At 46.0% G+C, this 13,282-nt stretch overlaps 2 protein-coding genes across 2 annotated transcripts in view; one reads left to right on the forward strand and one right to left on the reverse strand.

The window, feature by feature from the left end:
* Positions 1–13,282, reverse strand: part of Patl2 (protein associated with topoisomerase II homolog 2 (yeast)) — a 66,082-nt gene that overhangs the window by 26,926 nt on the left and 25,874 nt on the right. The gene's annotated exons all lie outside the window — the stretch shown is intronic.
* On the forward strand, positions 654–6,049 carry B2m (beta-2 microglobulin). The gene is made up of 4 exons (NM_009735.3): positions 654–771; positions 3,840–4,118; positions 4,614–4,642; positions 5,618–6,049. Exons 1-3 carry the CDS (start codon positions 705–707, stop codon positions 4,625–4,627), a joined length of 360 nt encoding a protein of 119 aa, NP_033865.2. The 5' UTR covers positions 654–704; the 3' UTR covers positions 4,628–4,642; positions 5,618–6,049.

The raw sequence follows: 13,282 nt of genomic DNA on the forward strand, positions 1-13,282 counted from the left end.
CTTAGTTTACCAATGGCCCTGTTCTAAGAAAGTACTACTAAGAGAATGGACAGGAAACCCAGCTAAGCCATTGTCCTTCCCCAAAACCCATGGACAGAACAAAGAAAATTACCTAAATTTTTCAAGGGTACCCGATTAAGTTCTCCATCCAAAGCTCTAAAAGGAGAAACCTGCTAGAAGCAAGGTCAGAAATCCTCTCAGTTGCCTTTAGGACAGGAGGGTCTTTTTACACACGGAATCCTGAAACTGCCTTTGTATTTCTGGGCTGAGATTATAAACTAAGGGTTGAGTTCTGCCAGTTAATGCTCTTAATTGTCCTGGCTTTAGTTTTCAAGAATGCAAACTTCAGGTCCTAAGTCCTTTTCTGAGTGGGATATTGTCAGCAATTGAATAAATGAAGGCGGTCCCAGGCTGAACGACCAGATACACCAAACTCAAGAGCACACCCTAGATAGTAGGGCACCAAGGGTCCAGCCCAGGCTGTTTGAAATATCACGGGACTTTATAAGAACATGAAACTGAAAATGGGAAAGTCCCTTTGTAACCTAGTTCAGCATCAACAGCTAGGAGACTGGTGACGACCTCCGGATCTGAGTCCGGATTGGCTGTGAGTTCAGGAACTATATAAGAGCGCGCGCCCTGGCTGGCTCTCATTTCAGTGGCTGCTACTCGGCGCTTCAGTCGCGGTCGCTTCAGTCGTCAGCATGGCTCGCTCGGTGACCCTGGTCTTTCTGGTGCTTGTCTCACTGACCGGCCTGTATGCTATCCAGAGTGAGTGCCTCTTTCCCCTCTCTTGGCATTAAATTTTTAGTTCTCCTTAGTTCTCCTTCCCGACGGGATTGGCCAGGGCTGCGTCTCTCGGGAAAGGAGTGGGCGTCCCGCTGCTTACAGCTTTGAGGCTACAGGGTGGATGCGCCTGTTTGCGAGTGTGCTGACGGTCAGCGCTGAAGATGGGGAAGGCTTCTCTTTTTCTCCTCTGCTGGCGGGAGCCCCTAGACTCCCTGAGCGCAAAAGGAGGGTGGGGCTGCCTGGAAAGTGCAGGGTGGAGGGCTATGGGCACGCGGAAGCTGAGCCCCGACCACGGGAAGTCAGACCGCCGCTGCGCAGCTTCATTTGCACTCGCAGAGAGGCTCGATCCAACCGAAGTCGAGAGAAAATGGGCTTGGGTCCCAGACTCTGCGATGTTTCCAAAGCTTTCTGATCATTAACTTTGTATCTAGTAATAACCTTAAAGGTCGCCGGGCAGTGGTGGCTCACGCCTTTCATGCCAGCACTTGGGAGGCAGAGGTAGGCGGATTTCTGAATTCGAGGCCAGCCTGGTCTACAGAGTGAGTTCCAGGACAGCCAGGGTTACACAAAGAAACCCTGTCTCGAAAAAATAAATAAAGGTCTCTGGGTATGAGGCTTATTGCAATGCTGAGGACCTTGTGAGCTTCTTAAGTTTGAAAGTACGTCTACAATGTAAATGTTATGGTTCCCCGTGTATTAAGACAGGGAACTAGAGGAGGCATCGAGATTTAAAGTAACTTATTCACACGATAGACTAATGGCAGTCGGAGCTGGAATTGAGGCCGATCAATGCCCAGGCCTTTGGACTGTAACCGCCATTTGTTTCTAGAAGTGTCTAGGCCTTCCTGGGTCATGGTCTGTGAAGCAGTCTGAGATGCCTTGGACCCTTGGTACCTCACACAGCGCTTCCTTTTTGGCACACTGCCTGGTTCTTTCCGCGATAGAGCCTCTGCTTTCAGTTTTGAGACAACTAAGACTTTGCCTTAAGTCAAGGTGGTTATGAACTCTGGAGTGAGGATTATTTCAGTGTGGTGACCAAGACTCGTGAGGATAACTAGTAACTACCAAAGTCGTGGAGGTAGAAATATGGCAGAGACCAGATTTAAACCTGACCCAACACTGGACTTAATTGTGGAAGGGATGGTTCTTGTCCAGAGAATTCCAGGCATGATGAACCTGTGGCATTTAGCATGTTCTTGTTTCCAAAACCTCAAATGCAAGGAAAAATGTGGTTTATGCTAATTTAAATTTATGGGGACAAAAAGAATTCAAAGCTTTACTGAGACCTTCATTCTAGCTGGCCACAGTTTTCAGGTTTTCCTCTCCCTACTGCCTTCCATGGGTGAATAAGAGGCTGCTCTTCAGAGACCGTGCACACTGAATAGATGTGTATCTGGGAGTATATTATGGCTGGGCATAGTTGTGCACATCTATAATCTCAGTATTTAGGAGACTGAGGCAGGTGGATCTCTGAATTTGAGACCAACCTGATCTACAAAGTGCATCCAGGACAGAAAAACGCTGTCTTGAAAAACCAAAGAAAGAAAGAAAGAAAGAAAAGAAAGTGTTTTATAAGCCAAGTGTGTTGAGTCATGCTGTGACCTCAGAGCTGGGGAGGCTGAGACAGGCGTTCAAGGCCAGCCTGGAAGACAGTCAGACTGTATCTCAAATTAAATAATAAGCATATAAGTAAATGAAGGGGAAAACACAAAAAGAGCCAGTGAAATGGCTCAGCAGGTACAGGCGCTTACCACTAAGCCTGAGTGTATCTCAGATCCCACTTGGTGGACGGAGAGAACTGACTTTTAAATCCACACATGAGCTACGTTTCGTGCATGTGCACACACACACACACACACACACACACACACACACACACATATATACTCTCTCAGTAAAACAATAATTTTTTTAAGAAAGTAGATATATACATTAGTGATACCTTGGTATCAGATCTGCATATTCTACACAGTAGTACTCCTTGTCATGTTGGTTGAGAAGCAGAAACAGAGTTCAAAGATGGCAGTGGTATGGCTCAGCAGCTAAAAGTACCTGCCATGCAACCTGACCACCTGAGTTCATAGAACCCACGACAGAAGGAGGAGAAAACTGTCTCCTGAAAGCCATCCAATGTCTTCACAAGTACACCTTTGGGAACTTGACTGTGTGTATGTGTGTGTGCACATACAAATAACAATGGAAAGAGTTTACATTATTTTCTTTCCATGTCCCTATAGCGTGCAGTAGCTATTCCCAACATGTTGAGCGACTTCAGCTATCTGAAAGCCCCATATCCCCTTGCACACACTGCTTACTTCCAGCAGAGTGCATTCTCAATTGTCATGGTCCTCACATCTCCCTCTGGTCCTTTACCCATCCCAACTCAGTTGCTTAAAGCTTTCCTAGCTTCTGTGGTATTTTAAATTTTGTTTGTTTTCTAGTTCATGAAACCAGAGGTTTGGTTTCAGAATGCAAACTCTGGGCTGGAACAGAGAAACCCTGGGTTGACTCGCATAGGAACCTCATTAGGGAGGAGCCAATGCTAACACCTGCCACCTGAGGGGTAATTGCTCAGCTCTCAGCACTGGATCAGACATATGTGTTGGGAAGTCTAGGGAGGAGCAATAAGCAAAAACGAAAGGGGATGAAAATAAGAAAGAAAAGTGAGAGGGGCTGACACAGCGCACAAGCACTGCGGGCTTTGATGTGGATACTGTGAAGGGTGTGCAGAATGGGATGTGACGTTTGGAAAGTTGGTGGGATTTATTAAGGGAAGGGAGGGGCACAGTTCTTGAGAGCTTCCAATAATAAAAGCTCCTTAAAAATCCACTGACAGAAGACACTGCTAAAAGCCAGGTAGGGAAAACAGAAGGTACTCGTAGGATTTTGAGGAAAAGATACTACGTTTTCAAAATGTGGGTAGACTTTGGGGGAAGCAGATCACTTATCCAGAGTAGAAATGGAACAGGGAGAAATAGAGGAACAAATGTAAGATGGTGCACGGTGCAGACTGAGCTCTGTTTTCATCTGTCTTCCCCTGTGGCCCTCAGAAACCCCTCAAATTCAAGTATACTCACGCCACCCACCGGAGAATGGGAAGCCGAACATACTGAACTGCTACGTAACACAGTTCCACCCGCCTCACATTGAAATCCAAATGCTGAAGAACGGGAAAAAAATTCCTAAAGTAGAGATGTCAGATATGTCCTTCAGCAAGGACTGGTCTTTCTATATCCTGGCTCACACTGAATTCACCCCCACTGAGACTGATACATACGCCTGCAGAGTTAAGCATGCCAGTATGGCCGAGCCCAAGACCGTCTACTGGGGTAAGCCTCAAGTTCTTCCTTACTTTCTGGACGCTCCATCTGTGTGGACTTAAAACTGCTTTGCTATTTTAAAAACCTGCATACTGAGATTGTTAGAGAATACCCCCAAAAGACTGATCTGTGGTGCCAGCAGAGACTTACACAGCAGGCCAGGAACCAGCAGTTCCCTACCCACTGTCCCAGACTGCTTCCCTCTTTCCTGAGCTTCCTCCAGCTTTCCTGGCAGCCTGGTGCATACTAAGTGTCAAAGGGCATGCCAGGTAGGACAGGCCTTGGTCTGTAACCCCTGCCTTCAGGTACCTACAATTCTGGACTGTTCCAGGGCCTTGGCAAGAAGCTAGTAGACAGGAGTGGATCTCTGGAAAGTTCTCAACAAGTACTCAAGGCTAGCAACAGCAACCTAGTCTATCTGCCTTACTGCTTACAACCCCTGGATGTCTGTTAATATGTCGTAGTATAAAAGTAAAGTTTTGTCTCCATTTTCTTTTTTCATAGATCGAGACATGTGATCAAGCATCATGATGGTAGGTTTCTTGACTTTAAATAATGGGCCTTTGGGGGTGGGGTGGAGCTGGCGGTAGAGCACATGCCTAGCGTGCATAAGGCCTTGAGTCCTGGTCCCAGCACTGCAGGAAGAGAATTGTTTGATTCACTATCCTAGGAGCTGTTTATAGACAGCTCAAACATGATAAGCATCACTGTATGAAAGACATTAATTAGGGTGGCTTGATCAGCTACAGAAGGATCCTTTGGGGTCACATTCTTTTATCCTGTGGACTGGCAGGAAGGAGGAACGTAGCCATGTCACTGGCCCTCTAAAGGGAGAACAGCACCTTTGTGCATGCAGCAAGGCAGGTAGGCAGGTAGGCAGGTAGGCAGGCGGGTGGTCAGTTACACAGCCTGCATGGGTTTGCCGACCTTCTGTTTTAACCCTGCCAGTTCTGCTGAGAAGGCCTGGGACGATGAGCTTGCTGTCTTTGTACAGCAGTGGCCTTGCTCCTCACCCAGAGGAGCCGAGTGACAGAGCTCTGCGGGTACATCTTAGCCCTTTCAGTCTCTAGTTGGTAGGCACTAGATTTACCTTCTGGAGGCTTCCGGACACTCAGGGAAAGAAATGGACAGGGTTGTAACTTCATGTAAGGCACCGTCACTGATGTGTCAGAAGGAAGTTGAGGAGCGTGAGAGGGAACGTGGGTGTCTCTGTCAGGTGGAGTCTAGTGGTAGAAAATCCAGCTTTTCGGTGAAATCCAGGGCCCTTGAGGCCAAAAGCTCACTCAAATCTTGTATTATATTTATTTCTAGGAAAGGGGAATTGATGAAGGGGGTGGGGATGGGTGATCTGCCCAGACAAGCAGTTACCAAATGGTGGAGCCAGAACTCACCTCCTTTAAGAAGGTGATTGTCCTACAAACTCATTTGATGGTGAGGTCTGGAATGTAAATAATGTAATGTTCGGCTAACCTTCTCCTTCTCTCCCTCCCTTCCCCTTTTCTTTTCAGCTCTGAAGATTCATTTGAACCTGCTTAATTACAAATCCAGTTTCTAATATGCTATACAATTTATGCACGCAGAAAGAAATAGCAATGTACACATCACCTTCTTTATATCTTACTTTAAATATTTTATGCATGTTTTCAAAAAATTGGAAATATCCTAGATAGCTGAGCAATAAATCTTCAATAAGTATTTTGATCAGAATAATAAATATAATTTTAAGAACAATAGTTGATCATATGCCAAACCCTCTGTACTTCTCATTACTTGGATGCAGTTACTCATCTTTGGTCTATCACAACATAAGTGACATACTTTCCTTTTGGTAAAGCAAAGAGGCCTAATTGAAGTCTGTCACTGTGCCCAATGCTTAGCAATTCTCACCCCCAACCCTGTGGCTACTTCTGCTTTTGTTACTTTTACTAAAAATAAAAAACTAAAAAAAAAAAAAAAAATTGTTGCCAGACATTGCCAGTGTTACATGAAGTGGTTTCTAGGTAGCATAAATGCCTGCAAGCACGTGCGTATTTTTCATCATCTAAAGAGGCAGTGGGTATCTTAGAAGGTTCTTGCAGAAGCAGGCTCCTCAACTAAGGGTCGAGAGGAAAGTGACTAGGAAAGGCCTCCAAAGCAGAGCAGTAGGAGGTGGTGATGAAGGTCAGGGAATAATAGGAAGAAACTGAGAGGGGAGTGAGGATCTCAGACGTGCTGGTCCCACAGGGAGCTCTAGAGCAGAGATCACATCTTACAGTTTGTCTTGGTGATGTGCACAGCTTGTTGCTGGCTCCACAGGACTGTATGCTAGGATGAAAGCCCAGATACTTTGGGGTGCAGGTTATGGTTATGGGGTGCAAGTTATGGTTATTGGTGGCAAATTATGCAAAAGCTAGGGACTGGTTCTTATTGCTGGATGTAGGTAGAGCATGGGTGACTACTGTGTTTCCTGTTAAATTCTGCTGGGTCTACAGCACACAGTCTGAAAACCCCACTCTGAGTTCAGAGTTTTGGCTAATGTTAAAGAGGGAATGCTAATCAATTTGGAACTAAGTTTGAATCCTAATCTTACAAAAGTTACTATAACATCCATGACTTGAGCTCTTAATTTTGAGAGTTTAATTGTGTCCCCAAAGCTCCTTTTGTGGCTGGAGATCTAGTCCCTGGGGGTGGTGATAATGAGAAGTGGTGAGGGCTCTAAGAAGGAGTGTGGTGGGAGGTCCTGTCAAGGGACAAGGAGCCGTCTGAGTTCTGAGAGGGCTGTTAGAAAGGCAGCAAGCAACCGGGCGGTGGTGGCACACGCCTTTAATCCCAGCACTTGGGAGGCAGAGGCAGGTGGATTTCTGAGTTCGAGGCCAGCCTGGTCTACAGAGTGAGTTCCAGGACAGCCAGGGCTATACAAAGAAACCCTGTCTCAAAAAACCCAAAAAAAAAAAAAAAAAAAGGAAGGCAGCAAGCCTGGCCTCTTCTGCCCTTCCTGAGGCACGTCTTCTGTTGCTGTCGGTGGGAAAGAGGAACCTTTGGTTATCATTAACATTTTGAAATTTCCAAACTCTTAAGTAAATCTCTTCTTACTAAGTAGCTTGTATCAGGTATTTTGTTATAACAATTACTGATTAATAGTAACCATAAGCCAGAAGTGGGACAATCAATCTTGCATCACAAAGCTTTATTTATTTATTTATATTTCACACAACTGTTATTATTGTAAATTTAGATTCATTTAATTTTGTGTATGATACATGTACATATGTACACTACATGCATGCTTACTGCCTATGAAGTTCAGAAGAGGTCATCTGGAGGAAGTCACATCCCCTGGAACTAGAGAGTTATGGATGACTGTGAGCCACCATGTGGGTGCTGGGAACTCAACCGGGGTCCTCTGGAAGAGCAGCCAGTACTTTTAACTGCTAAGCCTTCCAGTTATTTTTTTGTGTGTATACGTTTGTGTGTGAGGAGGGAGCATGCATGTATATATGCTTGTGTAAGGGTATGCATGCAGGGGGTGCATGTATGTTCATGTGTGTGTGCATGTGTATGTGGGTTGTGCATGTGTTGTATGGGGGGATATGTGTGTATGTGTGTGTGTGTGTGTGTGAGAGAGAGAGTGCATGAATGTATGTATGTATGTATGTATGTATGTATGTATGTATGTATGTATGTATCAGAGGATGGGTTGCTGCTGGATATCTTCTCCAGTTGCTATCACTCTCTACCTTATATTTTGAGGCAGAGTTACAGTGAACGGCAAGCTTGGAGATTTAGCCGGCCATCCAGCCCCAGGGATCTTCTAGTTACCACCTTTCCAGTGCTAGGGTGAGAGGCACATAGCACCTTACTCAACTTTTCTGGGATGAGGGCTGAACCCAGGTCCTTCAGCTCCAAGACTGAGGCACCTCCTAGGCCCCCAGTACATGATATTTATGGAATGTAGATGATTTATCCCAGCAACCTCCTGGGATAAAGTTCCTTAGGGTCCTAGGTGTATTGTTTGATCTTCAGTCTCTTCTTCTGTGAAGGTTTCATCCTGTTTGGCTAGTGAAGTTTCAGTAGGACTGAAAGTGGCTGTGTTACTACTGGGCTTAAGGTGCATAGGGAAACTTCATGGGAAGTTCCTCCATAACCTGGAGAAAAGGCAGAGACGTTCATCGCACAGAGACATCACAAGAACAAGACTGCACTGGAAGCCTGGGAACTCAGTAGAAGGAAAGAAGACTAGAATTGCACCTCCAAAGACTGCTTCCTGCAGCAGCCAAGAGCTCAAGATGAACCTGGGTGAGGGACCTGGGAGAATGAACCCCACCCTCCACCTTGGAAAGGACCTCAGGGTAGCTTGCAGAGTGACAGATGTGGGGAAGTGGATCCTTTCCACCTGTCCCAGTGGACCTCAGGGTAGGCTGCAGAGTGACAGATGTGGGGAAGTAGACCCTTCCCACCCGTCCTAGTGGAACTTTGTTAGGACCCATGGTGGCAAGAAGGATCATATTTCCAATTTCTTGTCCCCAAGTCCTGTGTCTACTGGTGAAACCTTGAGCAGGAAACTTGGGTTGTGTGTGTGTCTTCTTTAGCACCACACTGCCAGACTGCTTTGAGCCCTAACAATGGCTCTGACTCTATTGTAGTATTGTTGGCTCGGTGATGCTTTTCCCAACTACACCCTTTGTGTTGCTCTGCACTTATTCAGTTCTATTAGCCTAGCCTAGCAAGTGGCCAACCAACTTTCAAGAAATAAATCAACAGGATTATAAATCCTGATTCTAAAGATGTGTGTGTCTGTAAGGATTGCAACCTCTGACCTTCAGTTTCTGGACACTACAAGTAATGTCACCATCAGAGCAACCAGAAACTGTCCTATTAATTTTAACTTTCAAAGCCTCACTAGGAGACTGACTAGACAGTAGGATTGCTGATCTAATTTCTGTGGGAAGGCAGATGTAGAGAACCACCACCCTTCCTCTTTGTTGTAAGGGGCTTTGGGTAAAGAGGAAACTGAGAGGGGGTGGGGAAGTCCCTTTTGCCCACAGCCTGGGGATGTGGCAACCTTCCTGAGTGGGCAGATCATATACAGGAAAACCTGTTTGGGAGGTAGTGGCAACAGGAATGGGGCCAAACAACAGGAGTGGAATTCCAGATGGAATTTGTACCTTATCGACCACTCTGTAACCTGGGGTGTCCCTGTGACAGCTTTTTTCATGTTTCTCAACATCTATGCAGCCTTGCAAGGCCCTCCTGCCCCACCAGTGTAGCCAGCTCAGCACATGCTCAAGTGCATGTTTCTAGTTCTACCCACTAGATAGACCCTGGCAGAGAAGGACACAATACCTAGGCCTCACATGGGCTGCTGGAGCCTGGGTGGAGACCAGATGATGGTGGGCTCTGCTTTTTGGGACCGTTGAGCATCACTGGTGGGCCTCTCTTTGCCTGGCTGGAATAGGAAATTGTGCAGTAGCCATGGCCTGTGATCGTGAGATGCAGAGTGGAGTGGAGAGAGCCTGCCAGTATTGCCTGGACCAATGAGCTGAGCCGATGCTTGTGATGGAGTGCTAGGTAGAGCATCCATACCTGGGCTTCACTAATTTCCTTCTTAGGCCTCCAACTGTCTATCAGATTCCATGGTTTAATCCCAGACTCCGATTGTAACACTGTATTGTGCACTACACCTGCCACTGTGTTTGAGATATAATCTACAACCACAGTTAGTACATTTAAACGTCCTCCCCACTAAAATCCTGTTCCAATCAGCAAGCTTTCCACATTCCTCCTAAATCCTCTAGTCCTAGAAAACCATTATATTTCAGTCTTTTGAATTTTTCTAGTCTTGATATTCCCTTTATTTTACTAAGCTGTGTTTATTTACTTGTGTGGGGCACAGGTGCATGGGCAGTAACAGGACATCTTGCTGCAGCCAACGCTCTTCTGCCATCATGCAGCATCTGGGGATGGAACCCAGATGGTCAAACTTCATCTCACTCTCTAGAACAAAATTTTAGATAAAAATTCTTCAAAACCCCTGGTAGAGAACTCTGGGCTCGTGAAACAGCAAATACACTACATAGTTTTTCTTAGAAAACTCAGGGGGCTGGAGGGATGGCTCAGCTGTCAAGAGCACAGACTGCTTTTCTGAAAGTCCTGAGTTCAAATTCCAACAACCACATGGTGGCTCACAACCATCTGTAATGAGATCTGACACCCTCTTCTGGTGTGTCTAAAGGCAGCTACAGTGTACTTACATATAATAATAAATAAATCTTTAAAAAAAAAAGAAACTCAGACACATAGAGAGCTTTCTAACAATTTTATGTTCTGTATACAAGTGTTTGCCTGCATGTGCTTATGTGTACCACATGTGTGCGGTGCCCTCAGAGGCCAGAGGAGGGCATAGGATCCCCTGGACCTAGAGTTAGAGCAGGTTGTGAGCTGCCATGTGAGAACCCAGGTTCTCAGAAAGAGCAACCAGTAAATCCCCTTAGCTGCCAAACTATCTTTCCAGGCCCTAAAGATTGTTTTTAAAGACAGGGTTTTGTGTAGCCCAGACTGGCTTTGCACTCCTTCTTCCACCTCTGCCTCCTGAGTTGTAGGGCTACAGGTATGCATGTCAGTCCCTTCTCCTTCCACTGTGTGGGACTCAGGGATCCAACCCAGGTCATGAGGCTTAATAGCAATGCTTTACCCACTAAGCCATCCTGCCTGTTTTATGTTGGTAATACAAATAAACAAAAGGCTATCTAGACTGTTTTGCTAGGGTTTAAACAAGCTGTAGTCCTCTTCTTGTAAGTGTTTTTGGGTTCACAGTCTTCCCACTGCCACCAGGACATGAAATAGAGGAGAGGCACAGTTTAAAATCCGTAACTAAAATTTTTGAATATGTGTTTTCCAAACCCCCCAAATACACCTAATACTATTATCAATCTTAAATCTTTAGCTTCACATTACATTTATTTTTCTAGTGTCTGTGTGAACGTGAACACGCACTTGGAGGCCAGAGGATGATGTAGGATATTGTTCCTCACCATTCCTCACCATTTTTGCTATTATTTTCACATTATTTATTTATTTATTTATTTTTTTTCGTGGATGCACATGCCACAGCATGTATATGTAGGACAGAGGACAGCTTGAGAGAGTCAATTCTCTCCTTCCACCATGTGGGTGGGTCCTGGGAATCAAACTCGCCTTATCTTGATGTTCCAACACTTGGGAGACAGAGAGAGGAAAGAAGGTGAGCCGAGCCCAACTGGATTACATAAATGAGACTATCTCCGAAAACAAAGCCAAGGAATCTCACTGAGTAGTGCTGGCCTTGCTGGAGTGCAGTGAGTGTGGAGGTGGAGAGCAAACTGAAACCAGAATCAGAGTTCAAATATTGCATAAAGCCTGAGCTCTAAATTCTTATGTAAATCAGCTGGGGACTGACCAACAGCTGTGAGATGCAGGGGGCTTTACACTGGCTTTAAACTTTGGTGCAAATCTCTTACTGAAGCCAAAACCATAGTAAATACAAGAACGCATTTATATTCTGGCAGTCCCAGGGATGAATTCCAGACAAGCCTGAGAGTTCCTGCGTCTAAAGAAAAATGCTAACTCTTGGCACGGCCTGGGATGTGTAACAGAGAGCTCTGGGAGAGTCACGTGTCTGGCTTTATCTGTGAGCATCTTCAGCTTGGAGAAGTTGACTTAACTCACAAGAGTCCAGTAAGTCACACATTACCTGGTTATCCTGAGGGTCCAGTTTGCATGGGAAGGCACTTGAGAGTCACATGGATGATAACCCTCAAACTACAGAAGACATTCCTCGGGAATGCACTGGAGAGCGACAGCCTTCCTCCCCTCCTAGTTTTCAGTAGATGAACAGTTCTTGTGGCTTACATCCCTTTCTTTTGCGGCATGTAAAAGCCATGATCCCCAGATCTGGCTCCACCTGTCTCAACGACCCTGCCCAGGGAAGACAGAGAGGCTGAGGCTGGCAGTGCGGTGTTACCATGCTCCTGCCTATCCTGCCAGGAGACTGCTTTTTGTGAATGAACCACTCTCTTCTCTCTCTCTCTCTTTTCCCTAACAAGCCAGAATAGCAGCTGTTGTTCAGTGGTCCACTGGAGAGAAGCTGGGGCAGGCCGGTGATTAGGGAGCTTGTCTACAAGGCACTCCGCTCAACCTTAGCACCAAACACAGAAACAAAACATGCATGCAGGGCATTTATTCCCAGCACTTGGGAGGCAGAGGTAGGTGAAATCTCTGTGAGTTTGAAGCCAGCTTAGTCTACATAGTGAGTTCTAGGACAGCCAGAATGTAGGCTATGTAGAGAAACTCTGTCTTGAAAACCAAAATCCAAAACAAATACAAAATAACAACAAAACCCACCCAAACCAATCAACCAAACAACAAACACAAACAACGACAATAACCCTGAAATCTAAGAAAACAAGCAGACAGAAGGAGGGTGTGCAGATCATTCACAGGGCCCCTCGAACTCTCTCACTAAGCCAGTGTTTACTACAGAGTGATAGCATGGAAGGCCTGGGGGCTAAGAAGACAGTTCTTTCTCACAAGAAGCTTGCGGTTTCTTGGGAAAGAGATCTGAAGACAAATCGGTTTAATGAAAGGAAGAATGTAGTATACCCAGAGCAGTGATAGAAACATCTGCCAGGTGCTGCTGCTGCACACAGCCTGCTCTGACTTCTCAGCAACTCTCTTGGCAGGAGGGGCAGCCTGTGCAAAGCCAGAGAAGCAAGGCATTTGTGGGCAGTCTCTAACTCTGGCATGCTGTTGTCCATGCTAAGGCTGGATAGCAGGCAGACACTAACCACTCAAGGCAATATACTGAGTTAGAATTACTGTAAGCAAAACATCAAACCCGCGGGCTCCCAGACTTGAGCATGGTCTAGGGACGAGCGTCTAAGCTAAAAGTGCTTACTTAGACTTTTAGAGAAAGCTGTGTGAACAGCATCTTTCCCTGCTGCCTTAGGGTCCAGCTCCAGACCCTGCTACTTGATCAGGTCTGCTTCAGGAGATGCCAAGAAGACAGGGAGAGCCAAACAGCTACCCCTGAAAGGCTCTGTGTCTGGAGGTGACGGGTCCAGCTAGGATAAAGAGAAGCCGCTCCAGTCAGGGGTACAGCTGATGCTGCTGTTTGTTCTCTCTTCCCTCGAGCAGCCTCATTCCCAAGTGAGATCTGA

The sequence above is a fragment of the Mus musculus genome, chromosome 2, assembly GCF_000001635.26.
Source record: "Mus musculus strain C57BL/6J chromosome 2, GRCm38.p6 C57BL/6J".
In the NCBI taxonomy this organism is placed as follows: domain Eukaryota; kingdom Metazoa; phylum Chordata; class Mammalia; order Rodentia; family Muridae; genus Mus; species Mus musculus.